The sequence below is a fragment of the Schistocerca cancellata genome, chromosome 1 (genome assembly GCF_023864275.1).
Source record: "Schistocerca cancellata isolate TAMUIC-IGC-003103 chromosome 1, iqSchCanc2.1, whole genome shotgun sequence".
In the NCBI taxonomy this organism is placed as follows: Eukaryota; Metazoa; Arthropoda; class Insecta; order Orthoptera; family Acrididae; genus Schistocerca; species Schistocerca cancellata.
In genome coordinates, this window is record NC_064626.1 from 14,671,045 (window position 1) to 14,692,300 (window position 21,256).

Below are 21,256 nucleotides of genomic sequence, written 5' to 3' on the forward strand. Positions count from 1 at the left end.
TTGGATTCCTCTAATACTAAAATTTGCTCATTAGTAGCACTAAAAATAAAAAACAAACTAACGCACTTTGACAGTAAAATAAATAAATATGACAACCTATTCCATAATCTGCTGCGAATCCGAGTAGTTTGGTTTCACTTAATGCGAGAGCTCCAGCTTATACTTCTGTCGGTTACTTCGGCTATATGAAAGTTTTCACTCAGTCTGTGGGTTTGATGTGTTTCATTTACATACTTTTTCCGTAATTCTTCGTGGGTGCTTTACGTACAATGTGGCGTGGCGCCGCCGCCTGGTGTTGCCAAGGCCAGGGCAGCAGCCGGCGCGAGGAGGTGGCGTGATAACCGGCGCGAGCGCAGCGCCAGCTACCTCCTCGCGCCGGCTGCTGCCCTGTCCCTCTCAGCACCGAGACGCTGACGTGGGGCGTACGGGCCGACGCAGCACGTAGCCTCCTCCTGCTGTTTCCAGAGCCAGGGCAGCAGCCGGCGCGAGGAGGTGGCGTGATAGCCGGCGCGAGCGCAGCGCCAGCCACCTCCTCGCGCCGGCTGCTACCCTGTCCCTCTCAGCGGGCCGACGCACAAGCTTTTTTTCTTTAGTTTTTGCAGTAAAACAGAATGCAAACTGTCGCAAAAGCTGGACAATGTACCTTTCTTCTTCTTCACGTAGCCCTAAGAGAATCTCTAGTTGCTTGCTCAACTTATTAGTTACACATTGCAGAATTTAAAAGCACAGCAGCAATCTATTTGTCAGTTTTAAATGGTGAAGAGAATAATTAGTCTTTCATTACATAATTAAATGAATATGTATATTTCTTATGTCAACTCCGGTGTACCCACTGAAATATCTCTGCGTGCGCCTGAAAGTCGGGCTCCCCTCTGGGGTATGTTATGTGTACCACAACTTTACTTCACTTAGTGAAAAAGTACTAAAGACTTTTTTTTTCTCTCCCCTCGAAGAATAACTGGATAGCTTGCTCAGGTAAACACAAAGAAATTACAACAGACATTGGCTACAGTTGGGCATTGATGTAAAATCAACAGGAAAAGTTAAAAAGTTGTGCTACTCTGAGATTGCAACCCAGGTCTCCTGCTTAGGAGGCCAAAGCTCTGATCACTAAGCCAGCAGCTGGTCATTGCAACACTGTGGGCTAGCCTAGCACGCCATGTATCAGACCCAAATTCTCAACTTATCCACACACCACTAATGCAGTGCTCCTTAGCCATTATCCTCATTCTTTGGGGACATGTTCGAAAGAAAAGACACCAACCACAGGGTGTCATTTTAACTGAAGACACTGAAACATCTCCAAAAGTACACATCGGATAAAAAAAAGTTATCATTCCAGTTTTTGTCAGAGACGGGCATATACTCGAGCCCGCCCCCCCCCCCACCCCCACCCCATGCGTGGGTTGCGGGGGAAACTTTGAAATCATCAATGGGAACCCTGTTTTTTTTTTTTTTTTGAAGATTACAATTCTATGGCAAAATCTATATCTGTTTTGTCTGAAAGATTTCTTCGTTTCGCCACAGGTGGTGCTCTCATCAGAGGAACAGAAAAGGGTACACAATCGTAATTTACGACATGCTACTACTCAGTGATCCTTGAATATCCAATGGCATGTGGGATGTCATATCCATGCTGTGAGGGCAGGATAGGTCAGTATTTCATAACTTCTAACTGGAAACCCCATTCGTAACATTGTATTCCTCTGACATATCGAACGGTGGACTACTCTACACGCTACATGGCCGTGGCTCGATGCGAACACTATTTTTCCAATTTGAGAAAGTGTTCAAACGTAGAACAGCCATCTTTAATACTTAGTGATCCGCTTTTCAAATGAGTGTACACAGGACAGAAGCATATCTGCGGGAATGTCAGCACAATGATTTCCGATGCGGTTGATCATGTCTTTGCGGTCTCTCCGCTCTTGCTGGTACACCTTATCTTTTAAATATCCCCACGGAAAGAAATCCGGTGACATCAAATCCGGTGACCTAGCAGGTCAATCAATATCCCATGGTTCACTTGCGTAATGCGCTGGGCAACCGTCATGCTGAAAGCACACACATTATCGAACATCTAGGGCAACGTCCTGCAATAGTACTAGTAGTTCCTGTTGCGTCCATACAACGTGCTGTCGATGAAATATGAGGGGTTTGGGTTGGGTTGTTAGGGGAAGGAGACCAGAGAGCGATTTAGGGAAATCACAGAAAACCTAAATCAGGATGGCCGGACGCGGGACTGAACCGTCGTCCTCCCGAATGCGAGTCCAGTGGATAAAATATGAACAAATGAGTTTGTTCCCCATGATGCCACACCATACGTTAACTGACCAAGGATGTCGATGGTCAACTTGCTGTAACTAGAGGGAATTTCTGCATTGCAGCAATGCATGTTATGCCAGCTAACGCTACCACGTTTGGTAAATGTTGACTCATCGGAAAATAGTACCTCGGCAAAGAACGTGGGGGTCGTTTGCATTTGTTGACATGCCTATTCACAAAACACTACGCAGTTATGGAACTCGGCGCTATGAAGTTCTTGATGCAGTGACACGTGGTATGGACAATACTTATGACGATGTAGTGCTGTGGCACTACTACTTACGGACATATCGGAATTGTGGTGTAATTTCTGGCCGCTTATCGGCGGGTTGCGGTGCATTGCTGCTAGTACAGCTATTTCATTAGCTTCTCCTGCAATACGTTTTCTTCGTTTCCTTTTGCCAGTCCATAAGTCGCCATCAGACATAAAGGCGTCCACAACCTTGTTTTTGAGCGAACGACAGCGAGCTTTCTCTGAAAAACTCCCAGGATGCAAGGCAACAGCAGCCTCAACATTTCTCCTACATTCTCCGTAAACCAGGATCATTTTAGTTTTAAAATTCTGTGGTTGCAACATTCGTCGTCCACATGCACGTCCATTCTCCAAATGATACCAGCACAGGAGTCAACGACATGGGGAAATAATATGACGCTGCTACAACAGAAATAAACCACACCCACACATTTGTGCGTACCAGATTCGAAAGGATTGGGATCTACGGAACATGATGAGTGAATGAAAATAAATGAATGAACAACGGTGTCGGAAAACTCTGAGCACAAACCAGTCTATCCTCCAAGGGCTCCCTGAGAAGTGCTAGACACGGTAAACGCCTGACTATAATGATCGTGCAGAGTTATGGAGTGGGGATTAAAGGTTGACTGATACTCTTCCGAAAAAAGTCATCCAGGGAGTCTAGAGTGTGAGCTTAATTCTCCTAGTCGGTGCAAAAGTTGCCTTTGTCTGAGTGGTTGACACAATTTGTTACTTTTCTTTGTGAATTCATTTTTATATCCATCGTAACTGGTATTCCGATGTTGTGCTGCAAGACTGTACTCATGCACAAATTTGTGATTGGCAGTTCTTAAGAAAACACCGCCTGCGTTTGCTTTCTCCGCAGGGTACGATGTGTATCGGGTTGGTAAGTACAGAGTTGAGAAGGTTACAAAAGTTCTTGCAAGGGACTCCTTTTACGACTTGAGAAGTTGTCATTCATATCAGACAGTTCCACGCGTATCTGACAGATCGATACCTTTTTGGAGTAATTTTCTAAAATAAAACAAACGTTGGGTTTAATGACCTGTCGATGACGAAAATCCACGGAGACGAATCGGTTGCTAAGCACAGTACCCTCTCACAACATCTTCCGCCAGGTTGAAACGCAGCGTTATAAATAAGCTGTTATTTGTGAAGCCCTGTACTGCCACCAGGATGGCTCTGTCAAGGAGTTTTCACGCTGTTCTCTGCAGTGACAATGGCCACCAGTAGTCAGAACGACGCCCGCTCTAATCTTCCGTACATAAGCCACTGTGTCCGCGTCTCTGGGCCGCCGCGTACAACCCTAGAGCACGGAATAATCTACGTGATATGGGCTGCCCAAAATCACATAGTAACTCGATCTGGTACAATTAGTTCAAAGGAGAGTTCACAGAATTCCGCAACACTGCTGTAAGGGGCAGTTAAATGAAAACAAGACAGACGAAAAAAAGTAAATAAACTGTTTACTATTCCAAACGTTAGCGCCATAACTCTTAATATATTCAGCCCACTGCGAGACAAGACGGTCAAGCCATCAACGAAAAATGTTTTCGGTTACCTACGGGACCATAACTATACCCACGCGTTCATCTCTTCTACCAAAGCAAGTCGACGCCCACGAATGTCTCCAAGGCTCCAAAAATAAGGAAATCGCAATGGAGAGATCGGGGCTGTATGGAGGATGTGTAAGGGCTTCCCAGCGAAGCTTCGGCAGCGTAATCTAAATAACCTCAGCAGCATGTGGGCCCTGAAGAAAGACATCGGTGGGCTTTGATTTGCTTCAGAGGAAGAGGTGCGCGCTTGGGTACGATCACGGTTTCTCAGCCAACGGCAAACAGTTTTCCATGGAGGCATTCACCGGCTTGTCTCGAAGTAGGATAACTTATTAACAGTTATGACGATTACTTCTGAAATAATAAACAGTTTACTTACTGTTTTGCATATGTCTCGCTTTCATTTGAGTTTTGGTAGTATTTGGAGTGCCCTATATTGCAGCGACAGTGAAAAAAGTTACCAGCTTCACGATAAGTTCTCTCACTTTATTCAAAAGAGATTGATTCGGTCTCCTTTCCTAAGCCGTGGATTGCCTCTGCGCAGTTTAGAGACTTTCAGCAGGTCACTCACAATAGAATCGCCAGAAACTGAATTGGTCTTATTGTTAGGTAACTCAGCCGGACCTTCGCCCAGTTTTCAAATCAGCTTATAATACTTCCTGAGATGTAACGTCACGTCTATGAAAAGGCCATGAGATTCGTTAAGTACTAGAAACAAAATCAGCTATGTCCTTTTCAAAGGAACCATTCTAACACTTTTGGAAAACCACTCGAAACCTAACTCTGGGTGATTTGAATTCTGCTATCTCGATTTATAGTTGTTTCGAAATTATCTAATAGATTGATGGCCTCGTGCTGAAAATAAAAATTGTTAGCAGCTTATGTAACTTCAGGGACGAAATTTAGGTAAAATAAAGCCATATATGTAATGTTTTCTGTTGGTTGAGTCAAGCCCTTAAAGTAGCGAACCGAAGTCTACTTTCCGGATGCCCCAATGGTTGGTGGCAGCTGATCTGACTAAAACGATGATGAGACAATGAGATATTAGCTTTGATCGACATTGGCTCGTGGGAAAACATGCAGTACGTGACACCCTACATTTTCTATATTTACACTACATTTGTAGCTGTCTACAGGCGTAGGACACAGAGATGTTGTGACTTCTCTACATATCCCTTTTATGATCATAATGTTACTTAGTTCGAAAAAATTTACGATAGTTGCCATATCAATACTTGTAGCAGATAAAACAAAAGTATCTCATGTTCCTAGTTGCTGGCAGCTCCGGAATCCGGTTCTGCGTGAAGGAAATCGGACTTCGGTGGATATTAATCAAACTTTTAGCTGTCGCTTTATTCTTGGCACGAAACATCCGGTCAGGCTCTGCCCTCTGATGATGCTAAAACTTAAGGATACAGAAGTTCATTTAGGTCGTGACTCGACGTATATGTAGTTAAAAAGTAGAAACTGTTGTATGAAGAATGATAACTTTTTTTTCCCACAAAGTTAATGTGTCGCCTAGCACATACACATGTGCCGGCCTGCTCAATACTCAGATTGTAAGAGACAGAGAAATACATTTCTAAGAATCTTTATTTGTTTATGAAACAAAATGAGCGAGAAATTCCTAAACCTATAATATTAATATCGTAATTGAACGCTGCTCCACTCATATCTTTGACAAATTCATATTAAATGAAAGTTGTCAATAATAGGAAATAGCTGCCTGATCTGAACTGGTGCACGAGGAAACAATAAAAATAATTTGATGTTAATGCAAAACTAACAAAGACAAGTACTGACACTGTAACAAATATAACATATAAATTGAAATTTATGCGCTAAATATTAGAGCCATTTTAATGAAAGGCTGTTGTCAGAGAGGAAGACGGTTATAGCCTTTAATATTAAAGTGAACTGGAAAAAAAAATAATAAAGATTTCGGATCAACAGTTAAAATAAAAAATGAGTCAGTGGTACTAGGAAGGAAATTAAGTGACTGTAAACTCTCTTAACTTCTGCAGACGATTTTTCAATTCCTTGGAAAATATAACAGAAGTTACCTTTAGAGAGAGTCGAGAATGAAATTGGTCTTAGAATTACAACCGAACAACTAAAATGCATTAAAACACATGGATTTACATAAAGAATATGGAAAGAATTAGTGAAAATCCATACAAAAATGGGATTAGAAAGATCTGCAATAACTGCACGTATTAGTAAAATGGAAAGAACATATAACAAGATGCAAAACATCCACAGCAAGAAATACATCTCCAGAAACATAAATCTAAAGTATTGTATTACCACACTAAAGCAAGAACATTGTACACGTATTAGTGATAGAGAATGCGGATATACTCAAAAACGAACATGAAAAAAGTAGGGTATAGCACAAACTAAAGGTTCTCATTAAATTTTAAAAAATGTACCAAAATATACAGAAAATATGAGGAACAATGGGAAAGACATTCCGGAAAACCGAATTGATAAAAAACTAAACTTCGCCCGAACAGGCCATGAAGACCTTACAGGACTGACCGACCGCCGTGTCATTCTCAGACTACAGGCGTCACTGGATGCGGATATGGAGAGGCATGTGGTCAGCACACCGCTCTCCAGACCGTATGTCAGTTTACGAGACCAGAGTCGCTACTTCTCAATGACACAGCTCCTCAATTTGCCTCACAAGGGCTCAGTGCACCCCGCTTGCCAACATCGCTGGGCAGACTGGATGGCCACCCACCCAAGTGTTAGCCCACACTGATAGCGCTTAAGTTCGGTGATCTGACGGGAACCGGTGTTACCACTGTAGCAAAGTCGTTGACCTACCGACTTAATAAGAATCGGTAATCCTGGAAAAGATGACAAAACAGAAATTTGCATCACAGATCTGAGAAACTACATTATGTGATCAAAAGTATCCGGACATCCCCAAAATTTTTCCTATTAGGTGCATTTTGTTACCACCCAAGATACTCCATATCAGCGACCCCAGGAGTCATTAGACATCGTGAGAGAGCAGCATGGGGCACTCTGCGGAACTAACGGACTTCGAAAGTGGTCAGGTGATTGGGTGTGACTTGTGTCATATTATCTGTACGGGACATTTACACACTCCTATCCCTAGGTCCACTGTGTGAAGTGGAAACGTGAAGGGACAGTTACGGCACAAAAGCATACAGGCCAACCTCGTCTGTTGACTGACAGAAACCGCCGACAGTTGAAGAGGGTCGTAATGTGTAATTGGCATACATTTATCCAGGCCATCACACTGGAATTCCAAACAGCATCTGGATCCACTGCAAGTATTATGAGTGTTAGGCGGGAGGTGAGAAAATTTGGATTTCACGGTTGAGCGGCTGCCCATAAGCCACACATCACGCCGGTAAATGCCAAACGACGCTTCGCTTGGTGTAAGGAGCGTAAACATTGGACGATTGAACAGTGGAAAGACGTTGTGTGGAGTGACGAATCACGGTACACAATGTGGCGATCAGATGGAAGGGTGTGGGTATGGTGAATGCCTGGTGAACGTCATCTGCCAGCGTGTGTAGTGCCAACAGTAAAATTCGGAGGTGGTCGTGTTTTTCATGAGGGGACTTGCACCCGTTATTGTTTTGCGTGGTACTATCACAGCAGAGACCTACACTGATGTTCCCACTGTTCTTGCTTCCCACTGTTGAAGAGCAATACAGGGATGGCGATTGCGTCTTTCAACAGGATCGAGCACTAGTTCATGATACACGGCCTGTGGCGGAGTGGTTACACGACAATACCATTCCTGTAATATGGACTGGCCTGCAAAGAGTCCTAATGTAAATCCTATAAAATACCTTTGGGATGTTTTGGAACGCCGACTGCGTGCCAGGCCTCAGTGGACGACATCGATACCTCTCCTCAGTGCAGCACTCGTGAAGAATGGGCTGTCATTCCCCAAGAACCTTCCAGCACCTGATTGAACGTATATCTGCGAGAGAGGAAGCTGTCATCTAGGTTAGGCGTGGGCCAATACCATACTGAATTCCAGCATTATCGATGGAGGGCGCCACGAACTTGTAGGTGCCATTCAGTCAGGTGTCCGGATACTTTTGATCACATGGTTTAAGTAGGAATACACCTGCTAAGCATAAAAGGCTAAATTTATAGAGGTGTTAAGCCTAAGTAAATAATCACTCGGGAATAACACGGACAGAGGAAAGGAAAAGATGGTTAGCATAAGGTGGAGTGCTTGATTAAGTAAGAAACAAGGAAAGAAGATGAGGTAATAAAAATGTCAGATGCTTCCTGTTGATCAATATAAAGGTTGAATGAGAAAACAGAGATCAATGGAGAAACCTCAATGATTAAGAAAAATACAAAGGTAAAATAGTGAAATAGTATGCAGTTAGGAAGCAGCCCTGTCTCGATTGAAGTGGACAGTTGTCTTGAGTTCCGCCTTACCTTGGCAGGGAGAGTTGACGTGGAGGACGTCCTGGTAGCCGACTCTCGCCTGGCTGGAGCCTCTTCGTCGCTGGGGATCTCTGCAGCCCCTGACATGGTGGACTGGCGGCGCCTTCTACTGGCCGGGTCCTGCTCAGTCGTGGAGACGCGTTCCTCGCTGTCCACCACCTCAGACGGAGCCATCCGGCTGCTGGAGGCTGCCGTCGCCTCTGAGGCGTCGGCCACGACGCCCTCCTCGTCCACGGCGTCTGCAGCGCTCACCTCGTCATCCGCCCGTGACACGTCCTTCCTGCTCTCTCCGGCCACACCACTCCCGGCTTCTGAGACGTCGTGCCGCTTCTCGTCCGCTCCGTTATTCTCGCTGTCAGATTTCCCTGCGTCGTCGTCTGCTTCACCTTTAAGTGACTCTTTCTCTGCTGGTTCCTCTTCAGGGTTCTTTTCCCCAGTGGACTGTTCATCCTGATCCGCACTTTCGCACCCTTTCGTGTTATCAGCTTCAGTGTCCACTTCTTCACCACCACCAGTGCCTTCTTCCATAGCATCACTGCTGTCATCAATTTTGTCCTGCTCGACAATCGACGGCTCCTTATCTATCGTAGAAGTGTCGACGTCAGCAGGTCGGCCATCTTCGGGGACCTCACTCGGGTGCTGCCGGTTTTCGGCTGGGGCCTGTTCGTCTCGATCTGCAGGTCCGTTGTCGGCCTCCAGTTCGCTGGGCTGGAGGGACGTCCGCTCACTGTCGTCTGCGGGCTCGTGGTGCACTATCGCTGTCACCACTTGTTGCGTAGCCCCCTCATCCAACGAGGTGGTGTAGACGCTGTCCGTCCTTTCCTTCGGGAGACCTGCGAAGGGCTCCCCAGCCTCCGCGTCCCGAGAGGCCTCTTCCCCGAGGCCGGCTCCTTCGTCTGGAGCCTCTGCTGAGGGCTGATCCTCACTGGGGAACTCGTTACGTGAAGGCTCTCGAGAAAGGTGTCCTTTTGGCGGCTCTTCCGCAGCAACTTCATCGTCGATGCTCGTCACAGATTTCTCGGTCGATATAGCTTTCAGGAGCTCGCGGGCGACCGTCGTGGAAGAACTAGTCTGTGTATCCTCTGCTCTCTCTGCATCCTCACTGATTCCTTTAGACAGGGGTTTCGCTTCCTCATCTGCTAGTCTCACCTTGGCATTCGTCTTCTTGGCTTCAGACTTGCTAGCGTCGCCATTTGACGCAGATTTTACACTGTTGTTCTTTTTCTTGCCGCTCCCCGCCTCCACAGACGACTGAACGGCAGTTCTCTTCTTGACCTCCTCCTCCTTGACCACGGCGAGGTCCTTGTCTTTGGTCCTGCTCTTCTTCTCGTCCTTGGTCTTCCTGGAGGCGGGGGCCGGCACCTTCTCGGATGTGGCCGTGCCGTGGCGCCTCTCGCCACGACGCCGCGGCGCCGCTCGCTTGCCTACACACACCTGGACGTCGTTGTCGTCGTCGTCGTCGTCGTCGTCGACGCCGCCGCCGCCGCCCCTGCCGTCACGAGGCTCCTTCGCCGTCCCCCGCCCTCCCTCCTTCCCCCCCACTCTCTCCTCTTCCTCCTCGGCCTCCTCCTCGCCCCGGTCGGCCTCTTCGGAGGCGGAGCCTGCGCGCTCGCGTCGCTCGCCGTGCCGCCGCCGTCGCCGCCTGCCCCGCCGCGCACTGTCACCGGAGTCCGAGGCAGAGGGCGAGGCGGACGCGGAGGTGGAGGCGGACCGCCGCCCCCGGGGGCCGCGCGGCTGCCCCTGCCGCTGGCGCCGCCGCCGGTCGCGCTCCTCGTCGCCGCCCCCGCTGCTGGCGCTGGAAGACCGGCCCTGCTGCCTCCGCCTGCCCTGGCTGTCGCCGCTCGCCCGCCGCTTCTGCCGCCTCCGCCCTGGACACGAGCGGTGGGGTCTGTGCAGAGGCTCGCAGGAAACCGACCACTGGAACAGGACTCGTACCACTACCCAGCTTACTCCCACACTGAAACTTACTGGCAGATTAAAACTGTGTGATGGACCGGGATTCGAACCTAGGAGCTCTGCCTTTTTGGGCAAGTGTTTAGCGAACTGAGCTACTGGAGCAGGACTCGCGAGCCTTCATCACAGCTTTACTTCCGCCAGTACTTAATCTACTACCTTCCAAACTCTTATATTGTTCTACCCTCCTCGCTCCTCGCCCATGCCCCTCCTATCTGGCAAAAAATTATTGTTATTTCATCTCTTTCGAGGGAGTGGTAGGGGTGTCATCGGTTACAATTTGCCGTTCTACAGCCGAACGAGAGAAAATTATACACTGTGCAAAAAGAATCAGTTCTTTGAAATCCTATAATTGTCTCTCATTGCGATTTCTAGGTTTGAAATTCAGCTCAGAGGTGCCTACAACCTTTCTCTGTAATTATCCAAAAGTGTGGCGCTGTGCGACGTTATTCTCGGGCCCAGCGACGCTTCAGACAGAAATATGTCGAAACACGTGAAGAAAGGCCGGAGTTCAGAGGTTCGTGGAGGTGTAAGGTGGGTTAATAACTTCACATTGTCCTACTGTTAGATACCATCGTGCAGAGAAGAAAACAGACTGTATGTAGAGGCAGTGTCGATGCAGACTTGTGTTGATCCAATGTGCTTTCCAGAACGACGAGATCACCCCAGACCATAACGCTCCATTCTGCGGCACAGACCCTTCCGGCGATTGTTACAGGGTGTTTGCTTTTAGCTGTTTTACGCCATACACACCAAGAGCCATCTGCCCAATGGTGCATAAAACGTGACTCATTTGAAAAGGCCAGTACCCCAACTGGACCCCAAGTGCACGCCCAGCTGAGGGTACTGGCCTGCAAATTGCAGCTTTCGTCGCCGATGAACACTGGCTTAGGATCGTCAAAATCCCGAGGTGGTCGGTGAGCCCTGCACATAATGTTCCAAATATTCCCACTGGGGAGAGATGTGGTGACCTAGCTGGCCAAGGTGGGGTCTGCCAAGTACAAAGGCGAGCAGTACTTACTGAAACGTAAACCCACTACGGCTTACAATTAAGGGCAACAGAACTGGGCGTAGAATATCGTCGATGTATCGCTGTGCTGTATGACAACCGAAGGAGTCCTGATATGAAAGGAAGCAGAACGACAGTTCGTTGTCGGGCGGTATGGCGGGTTACAGATAAGTGGTACCCCACTCCTGTGGGGGGACCTGCAGACACGTCTTCCCTTGTCATCGGGCCTCAGTTACACTCCTGGAAATGGAAAAAAGAACACATTGACACCGGCGTGTCAGACCCACCATACTTGCTCCGGACACTGCGAGAGGGCTGTACAAGCAATGATCACACGCACGGCACAGCGGACACACCAGCAACCGCGGTGTTGGCCGTCGAATGGCGCTAACTGCGCAGCATTTGTGCACCGCCGCCGTCAGTGTCAGCCAGTTTGCCGTGGCATACGGAGCTCCATCGCAGTCTTTAACACTGGTAGCATGCCGCGACAGCGTGGACGTGAACCGTATGTGCAGTTGACGGACTTTGAGCGAGGGCGTATAGTGGGCATGCGGGAGGCCGGGTGGACGTACCGCCGAATTGCTCAACACGTGGGGCGTGAGGTCTCCACAGTACATCGATGTTGTCGCCAGTGGTCGGCGGAAGGTGCACGTGCCCGTCGACCTGGGACCGGACCGCAGCGACGCACGGATGCACGCCAAGACCGTAGGATCCTACGCAGTGCCGTAGGGGACCGCACCGCCACTTCCCAGCAAATTAGGGACACTGTTGCTCCTGGGGTATCGGCGAGGACCATTCGCAACCGTCTCCATGAAGCTGGGCTACGGTCCCGCACACCGTTAGGCCGTCTTCCGCTCACGCCCCAACATCGTGCAGCCCGCCTGCAGTGGTGTCGCGACAGGCGTGAATGGAGGGACGAATGGAGACGTGTCGTCTTCAGCGATGAGAGTCGCTTCTGCCTTGGTGCCAATGATGGTCGTATGCGTGTTTGGCGCCGTGCAGGTGAGCGCCACAATCAGGACTGCATACGACCGAGGCACACAGGGCCAACACCCGGCATCATGGTGTGGGGAGCGATCTCCTACACTGGCCGTACACCACTGGTGATCGTCGAGGGGACACTGAATAGTGCACGGTACATCCAAACCGTCATCGAACCCATCGTTCTACCATTCCTAGACCGGCAAGGGAACTTGCTGTTCCAACAGGACAATGCACGTCCGCATGTATCCCGTGCCACCCAACGTGCTCTAGAAGGTGTAAGTCAACTACCCTGGCCAGCAACATCTCCGGATCTGTCCCCCATTGAGCATGTTTGGGACTGGATGAAGCGTCGTCTCACGCGGTCTGCACGTCCAGCACGAACGCTGGTCCAACTGAGGCGCCAGGTGGAAATGGCATGGCAAGCCGTTCCACAGGACTACATCCAGCATCTCTACGATCGTCTCCATGGGAGAATAGCAGCCTGCATTGCTGCGAAAGGTGGATATACACTGTACTAGTGCCGACATTGTGCATGCTCTGTTGCCTGTGTCTATGTGCCTGTGGTTCTGTCAGTGTGATCATGTGATGTATCTGACCCCAGGAATGTGTCAATAAAGTTTCCCCTTCCTGGGACAATGAATTCACGGTGTTCTTATTTCAGTTTCCAGGAGTGTACATCTGTGTTTTATTCAAGCTGAGGTGAAAAGTACTCACTTTGCTTTAAAACTGTCATCATGGACTGTTTCACAGAATTTTACATTTCTCTTTACCGTTGTGTTTCATATGGGTATTTCACCAATTACTTTTGTTTCCTTTTCCCTAAATAAAGCATCAGATATTATTTTGGCCGCTGGTGAAATATCATCCTCCGCTACGGTGTGAACTGATCCCTTTTGGGCTATCAATAACGATGATCTCTGTCAAGCTTATTTTCTTCAGCAGAAGACGCTTTTGGCATCATTGATTTTGATTCAAAAATTCTCCTTTTTTGTTCTGGAAAAAAGTCTATTGATTTACTTACATATTCTGCACGTTTTCTTGATAAATGTCTTTCCAGTTTCGAGTGTGTGATACTTTCATTGGCAAGTACTTCAAAACACGCAGCACGCTGAGGAAGCGGCTCGTCTTCTGTGACACAAAACGCAATCGCATATTTCCACAAGTCAGCGCTGTATTTAGGAAAGCATGTTTTTGCTACTTTTTGGAAGGAGTTCAGTTCCCTAACTTCACTACCACTGTCACCTTTAGGTGTATTAAATGAGGCACTGTAATGGGATGTGGAAGGTTCGTCATAATTAGGTGGAGTCTGTCTTTTTGCGGCACGACCAGGTCTAAATCCACGCATCCACAGTCAAATAAATAGAAAACAGAAACGCAGTATAAAGTAAAACGGACCGCCAGTATAAACATGCATGCCCACACTAAACAATAAGCAAATAACGTACGATACCACTGTCAGAGAAAGTCTGAATGAACTCAGGATTAGTCATCTGACACTTGTCGCAAATGAAAGTGGACGCAGCGTTGCCATATCACAATCACCAGCGTATCCTACAGCCGTGCTGTTTCATATTGCCCTGAGCACATTATTAGCCACATTGGTTTCTTGTTTGGCACAGATTTCCTACATAACTTTTTCAGACTATAAAAATTTCCTCTGGAAATACACGTTTACATTTTGTTTCCGATAGTTGACACAGTATTTTAAAAGTCGTCTGGTGACCCACCCGAGTAGATCCACAGTTTGGTAATCACTGGTCTAGGCAATTTGTGTATCGTGACTTACGATGCCCCAAGACATGTGCACAGTTTTTTACTTTAATATTTGACTTATCACGTTAAAATATTAGCGTAATATTATACTTCACTTCTTGATGATAGCATTTTAAATTCTTAAATTCGATAAGAAATTACACGAAATATTAAAAATCAAATTTTTGTTGTCACTGTATGCCCCTACATAGGCAACTTACAACTGGGATTTGGTCACTGTGTGTCTGTTTTGGGCGTTTAATGATGTAGATGGGGAAGAAAGCAATTGTGGCGCCGAATGAACTGCCCTTGCATTAGACTGAACTGGGGAACGACACGAAATTTAAATAGAATTTGCAGATGCTGATGGAGTACTGTTCTTCCTACAGACGACGCTAACCACTTCCTATGTCAAAGCCCAAATCTAGCACCACGACATGCACTCGTAGGAAGAAGATGGCGCACCACGAAGGAATTATCGGAATGCGACGAAAGTCGGTAGATGTGATGTACATGTACAACAAACAAATGATTACAATTTCAGAAAAGTGGATGATTCGTTCAAGAGAGAGGGCTTGGTGCATCTCTGGCCTTTATGCAAGCATTTATTCGGCTTTGCAATGATTGATATAGTTGCTGGATGTCTTCCTGAGGGATTCCTCCCAGCTGGTGGGAGGGTGCGGGTGGAGAGAGATCCGACGACCTCGTTGGCCAAGGCAGGGCTTGGCAAGCGTCGACACAAAACCCTAGAAACTCTCGCTGTAAGGTGGCAGGCGTTATACTGCTGAAATATAAGCCCAGGAAGGCTTGCCATGAAGGGCAAGAAAACGGCGCATAGAACATCGTCGACCAACAGCCGCGTATGACAATCAGAGGTGTCTTGCTATGAAATGAAACTGCACCCTAGACCATCACTCCTGGCTGCCAAGCAATACTGCTGACTGGTCATCGGGACATATTTGGAACCGCGACTCATCACTGAATACAATTCTACTCTAGTCAGTGAGATTCCAAGCCGAAGACGTGTCCAGACACACTCTGGAGACCAGTGAGATATCAACCCCACTGCCGACCGCCAGACAGCGAGACAACCAGGAGTGGTGGCCTGGCCTGTTGTTTCTTTTCCTTGGCCAGCAACGTTGCCGGATCTCTCCCCAACTGAGAGCGTTTGGAGACTGTCGGTACGACCCTTCAACCATCCCGGGACTCTGACAGTCCGGTCTGACAACTGGACAGAACTTGGCGCGGTATCCCTCATGAGGACACCCGACGACTCTATCAGTCGATGAGAACTGCTTGCATAAGAATCAGAAGAGCATCAACGAGTTACTGAGTTGCTGCGTTTGTGGAGCTCTTTCTTTCCAATAAATCATCCACATTTTTTTTTTTAAATTGTTATCATCTGTTTGTGTGTAGATGTACGTGACATGTGCCGATTTTCATCCCTTTCGGGTGGTTCCTTTCAAAGGGCACGACCGATTTCCTCACTCACGCGTTAGGGCCGATGAAGTCGATGCTGTTCCCCTCCCCCAAATGAACCAACTAACGTCTATGTTTTCCTTTTCGTTAAAGTGTAGGAGTGAGCTCATCCGTACTGCTAAGAGGTGGGCCGCACACAGAGGCAGCCGGCCGCCACTCACCGGCGTCCGACAGGTCCTCGCCGTCCCTGCGCGGCCGCGTGCTGTGCTTGCGGCGCTGGCCGCTGGCGTCGTGGCGGCGGTGCGCCGGGGGCGAACCGCCGTCGTCGGAAGTGGGCGCCGTGCCGGAGGCGGCGCCGGGGGCGGCGGCGGAGGCGGAGGCGGGCTCGGCGCCCGGGGAGTGGGGGCGGCGCCGCCTCCGCTGGTGCTGGTGCTGGTGGGGGTGGCGGTGGTGGCGGCGGCGGCGGCGCGACCGCTGCTCGTCGTCGCTGCTGGAGGCGCGCCGCGAGTGCCCGCGGCAGCGGCAGTGGTGGTCGTGGCCGTGGCCGTGGTCGTGGTCGTGGTCGTGGTCGTGCGCGCACACCGGCACCAGCCGCTCCACGTGCCGCACCGCCACGTCGTCGCTCAGCCGCACCTGCGGGCGTGAGTGTGTGAGTGTGTGTGTGTGTGCGCGTTGTAGAGAAATCTGCGGAGTGGGCGTGCCGCACGTACAGCTGGGACAAAGCAAGCACACCGCACCGCTACCGTCCAGTGTACAAATTCTCGCTGGCTCATATTGCATTGGTGTGCAGAAAGCAGGGGCGGCTCCTGCATAGGTTTGCAGGTTTGCGCTACCCCCAAGGAATAATTCTGTTCAAGTGTGTTTGCCTTCTGAACTTTCTATACTAGTGGAGAAGTAGCGCGCCGTATATCTCTTTTGAAATGCCCGGGCTCCAAACGCCAAACGCAGCGGAGTTGGACGGCGACAGCAGGTTGCACTGTGGCTGCAAACGCGGACTTGGGTGTCTCAGATGGGGTGCGGGGGCAACGCTTTGCATCAATGTACTCGTGTGCGGGCCTCGTGTGTACAAACACCTCAACCGGCCGAAGGGAAATGGAACCGTCGGATCTTCGAACAAAACGGGATTCTCGCGCCACCTTACCAGTTCAGGCGTAGCTGCGAGCGAACTAACTATTTCCTGCGCGTTGTGTTAGTTATTTTAGCGTGTGCTACAGTGAATCTTGAGGATCAAGTGACTAGTGAATATGTGAAATAATGAATCAGGTAATATCATTGCTCTCTGAACCCTTCAGTTTTCGGAAGTTTGAAGAAAAATTAGAAATCAAAAGGCTAGGCAGGCCGACCCCTGCTTTTAACAATTTCGCAGGCTGTTAAAACAAAAAGTCGCCAATTCAAAAGGAAATTTAACTCTGAATTGTACAACAAGCATGAATGGCTGTGTGGTTGTGACATGAAAAATGCCTTATTTTGTTTTCCTTGTTTATTATTTGGAGGAGATCTTTCGTGGTCTAAACACGGACTCTGTGACATGCAACACCTCCAGGACAAAATTAGAAAACACGAAATTTCTTCAGTCCATGTAAATAACGTTTTGAATATGGCAGGTCTAGGCAATGTAAATATAGCTAACCAATTATACAGTGGGTACAGAAGGTCCGTGGCATTACACAACCAAAAAGTTACCGATAATAAGTACATATTGAATCTAATTATTAACTGTATTCGTTTCTGTAGTGCGTTGGAACTTGCCCTTAGAGGACATGATGGGACTGAATCATCTTCCAATCCTGGTATTTTTCGTTCCTTGATTAATTTTAGCGCAGCATTAGACTCTGTATTAAAATCGCATTTAGAGAAAGCTACAGTTTCCAAGGGAACCTCGAAAACAATCCAGGATGAGCTCCTCCAGTGCAAGAAAAAAAAATTGTCCAAATGGCTCTGAGCACTATGGGACTTAACTTCTGAGGTCATCAGTCCCCTAGAACTTAGAACTACTTAAACCTAAGTAACCTAAGGACATCACATACATCCTTGCCCGAGGCAGGATTCGAACCCGCGACCATAGCCTCCAGTGTTTGCTTCAAGTCTGCCAAGGGGAAATTAGAAAGCAAATTAAGGGTGCTGAGTTTTTGGCCGTAATAGCTGACGAAAGCAGTGACGTAGCCTGTGTTTTCCAGATGGTTATAGTATATAGGCACATCATTAATGGAAAACCAGTTGATAGATTTTGGGACTTCATAGCACCAGAAAAGCATGATGCCCAGTCTTTGCCAACGTCCATCATCGAACAGATAAATAATCATTTGGGGAATTGTCCACATGGTGCAGCAGTCATGAGTGGTTCGTCACGTGCGGTGCCGGCTCTTGTTAAGGAACAGTTTCCCAGTGCTTCATACATTCATTGTTATGCCCACCAGTTGAATCTCATTATGCTTCAAGCCGCTTCAATTAATAAAAATGTGCGAATATTCTTCACTAAACTTCAGTGGTTCAAATGGTTCAAATGGCTCTGAGCACTATGGGACTCAACATCTTAGGTCATAAGTCCCCTAGAACTTAGAACCACTTAAACCTAACTAACCTAAGGACATCACACGGCCAAACTTCAGTGACTTTGCAGCTTCTTTTCAGCATCTCCTCAAAGAGCAGCAGTTCTCGACGAAATGGTACGAAAACGGCTGCCACGTTCAGTGCCTACTCGCTGGAATTTTCAGTCAAGTAGCGTCAATACCGTTTTCGAATAAAGGGAAGATATAATCTCGAGCATGAATAATATGAGACAGGGGGAAAACTGTGTAACTAGAACACGATCGTGCAAACCTGTGGCTTAGTAACAGTTTTGAATGATGAAAAGTTCATTTTTTGGCTTTCCTTTTTTCATAAAATCGTGATCGATGTGGATATTTTGTATAACCAGCTACAAAAAAAAGGGATATTGACCAAACTTACGCACAAAATCAGCTGACAGCTTTTGATCGTGAAATTGCGAACGTTAGGGAACGAGTGAGTGAAAGTTCAACAGGTTTACACGAGTACCATAAAAGAGGGAGTACTGAATACGGCGCAGCGATGTGTAATCTACTGCGGGAGGCAAAAGAAGTATCTGATGTAAGTTACGAGGCAAAAGAAAGATTCGGTTTCACTGGACAGCTAGTTGCAGCCTCTCTCTTTCTACCAGAGAAATTCGCTACTTACTCTTCCAGTTTTCCAGAAACTTCTTTCAGAGATGCTATTGAATGCCACTCTTTTTTGGAAGCAAAGAAACTTCGAACAGAACTCTCTGTTATTTATGGAAGAGAGGAGTTCAAAAGCATGTGTAGAGCTTTGAGCTTTCTGGATTGCATAACAGACAATAATCTTTGTGATACACTGAGCGAGTCTGCGAAGCTCCTGAAAGCGATAGTTACATTTACAATGACCACATCAGAAGCAGAACGTTGTTTTTCTTCGCTGAAACGCATCAAAACCTTCTTGCGGAATACTATGGACCAAGAAAGACCATGAGCACTCGCTATGCTCTCTATTGAACGAGACCTCGTTTTAGGAACTGTAGACTTCAGTCAAAGAGTAATTGAAAGATTTGCAAATATGAAGGAAAGAAGAATAGAGTTCTTGTACAAGTGACCACCACCACATCCAAATTCAGGGATATAATCGAACGGCGTTAACATCAGTCCTGCTGAAAAAGGTTAGTATGGCATGCCTACCACTTTTTGAGTACATAGAACTGCAGTTGATTTTTATTCCTTTTATTCTGAAAAAGTAATACTTTTTTATTATGAGCAGAAGCAAGAGTGACACGAGCGAGCGGCCTGTTTATATCAGGCATCACAAAAACATTAGCAGTGTACTGATTTTCCCTCTTTTGTTGATGTTTTCCTTCGTGAGTAAAGTGCACCACCATCTTCTTTGGTCACGAGGCGCCACTGGCAGAAAGTAGAGACAAAAGAAGCAAGTTCGGTTGTGTGGTCATCCTCCGCAGAAAACACGAAAATATTTGTTTTGTAAATACATTGAACCGCCAAAGAAACTGGTATAGGTACGCGTATTCAAACACAGAGATACGTAAACAGACAGAATACCTCACTGCGGTCGGCAACGCCTACATAAGACAACAAGTGTCTGACACAGTTGTTAGATAGGTTACTGCTGCTACAGTGGCAGGTTATCAAGATTTAAGTGAGTTTGAACGTGGCGTTATAGTCGGCGCACGAGCGATCAGACACAGCATCTCAGAGGTAGCGATGTAGTGGGGACTTTCTCGTACGACCATTTCACGAGTGTACCGTGAATATCAGAAATCCGGTAAAACATCAAATCTCTCACATCGCTGTGGCCGGAAAAAGGTCCTGCAAGAAAGGGACGAACGACAACTGAAGAGAATCGTTCAGCGTGACAAAAGTGCAGCCCTTATGCACATTCCTGCAGATTTCAATGCTGGGCCATAAACAAGTGTCAGCGTGCGAATCAAATGGTTCAAATGGCTCTGAGCACTATGGGACTTAACATCTATGGTCATCAGTCCCCTAGAACTTAGAACTACTTAAACCTAACTAACCTAAGGACAGCACACAAACCCAGCCATCACGAGGCAGAGAAAATCCCTGACCCCGCCGTCAGCATGCGAATCATTCAACAAAACATTTTCGATATGGGCTTTCGGAGCCGAAGGCCCACTCGTATACCCTTGATGACTGCACGACACAAAGCTTTACTATGCCTCACCTGGGCCCGTCAACATCGACATAGGACTGCTGATGACTGGAAACATGTTGACCGATTGCACGAGTATTGTTTCAAATTGTATCAAGTGGATGGACGTGTACGGGTATGGAGACAGCTTCATGAATCCATGAACCCTGCATATCAGCAGGGGCTGTTAGCTGGTGGAGACTCTGTGATGGTGTGGGACCTGCGCAGTTGGAGTGATATGGGACCCCTGACACGTCTATGGTAGATACGATTCTGACAGGTGACACGTACGAAAGCATCCTGTCCGATCACCTGCATCCATTCATGTCCATCGTGCATTCCGACGGACTTGGGCAATTGCAGCAGGACAATGCGACAGGCCGCACGTTCAGAATTGCTACAGAGCGGCTCCAGCAACACTCTTCTGCATTTAAATACTTTCGCTGGCCACCAGACTCCCCAGACGTGAACGTTGTTGAGCATATCTGGGATGCCTTGCATCATGCCCTCATTCTCTTACCGATTGATGGACAGCCCTGCAGAATTCATGGTGTCAGTTCCCTCCAGAATTACTTCAGACATTAGTCGAGTACATACCGCGTCATGTTGCGGCGCTTCTGCGCACTCGCGGGAGCCCTATGCGATAGTACGCAGGTGTAGCAGTTTCGTTGGCTCTTCAGTGGAAAACCACCTTTTCTTGCTGCAACAGTAATTTATTTAACCTGTAACACCCCACGTGTCACTTATCTGGTTTTGGTGTGTGTTCACCCCAGGTAATTGACTAACAGATCAACAGAGAGTGCAAAACTGCCACAATGTCGGATAATGCAAAGAAAGTAATAATGCCCTGTGACTCCT

At 47.6% G+C, this 21,256-nt stretch overlaps 1 protein-coding gene across 1 annotated transcript in view; it reads right to left on the reverse strand.

Moving 5' to 3' along the window:
* Positions 1–21,256, reverse strand: part of LOC126163843 (uncharacterized) — a 64,052-nt gene that overhangs the window by 17,724 nt on the left and 25,072 nt on the right. Inside the window, exons 3-4 of the mRNA XM_049920191.1 lie at positions 15,928–16,339; positions 8,581–10,457 (exon numbers count right to left, since the gene is read on the reverse strand). Of these exons, the coding sequence (XP_049776148.1) occupies positions 8,581–10,457; positions 15,928–16,339 (2,289 nt within the window). The remainder of the gene's footprint in view (positions 1–8,580; positions 10,458–15,927; positions 16,340–21,256) is intronic.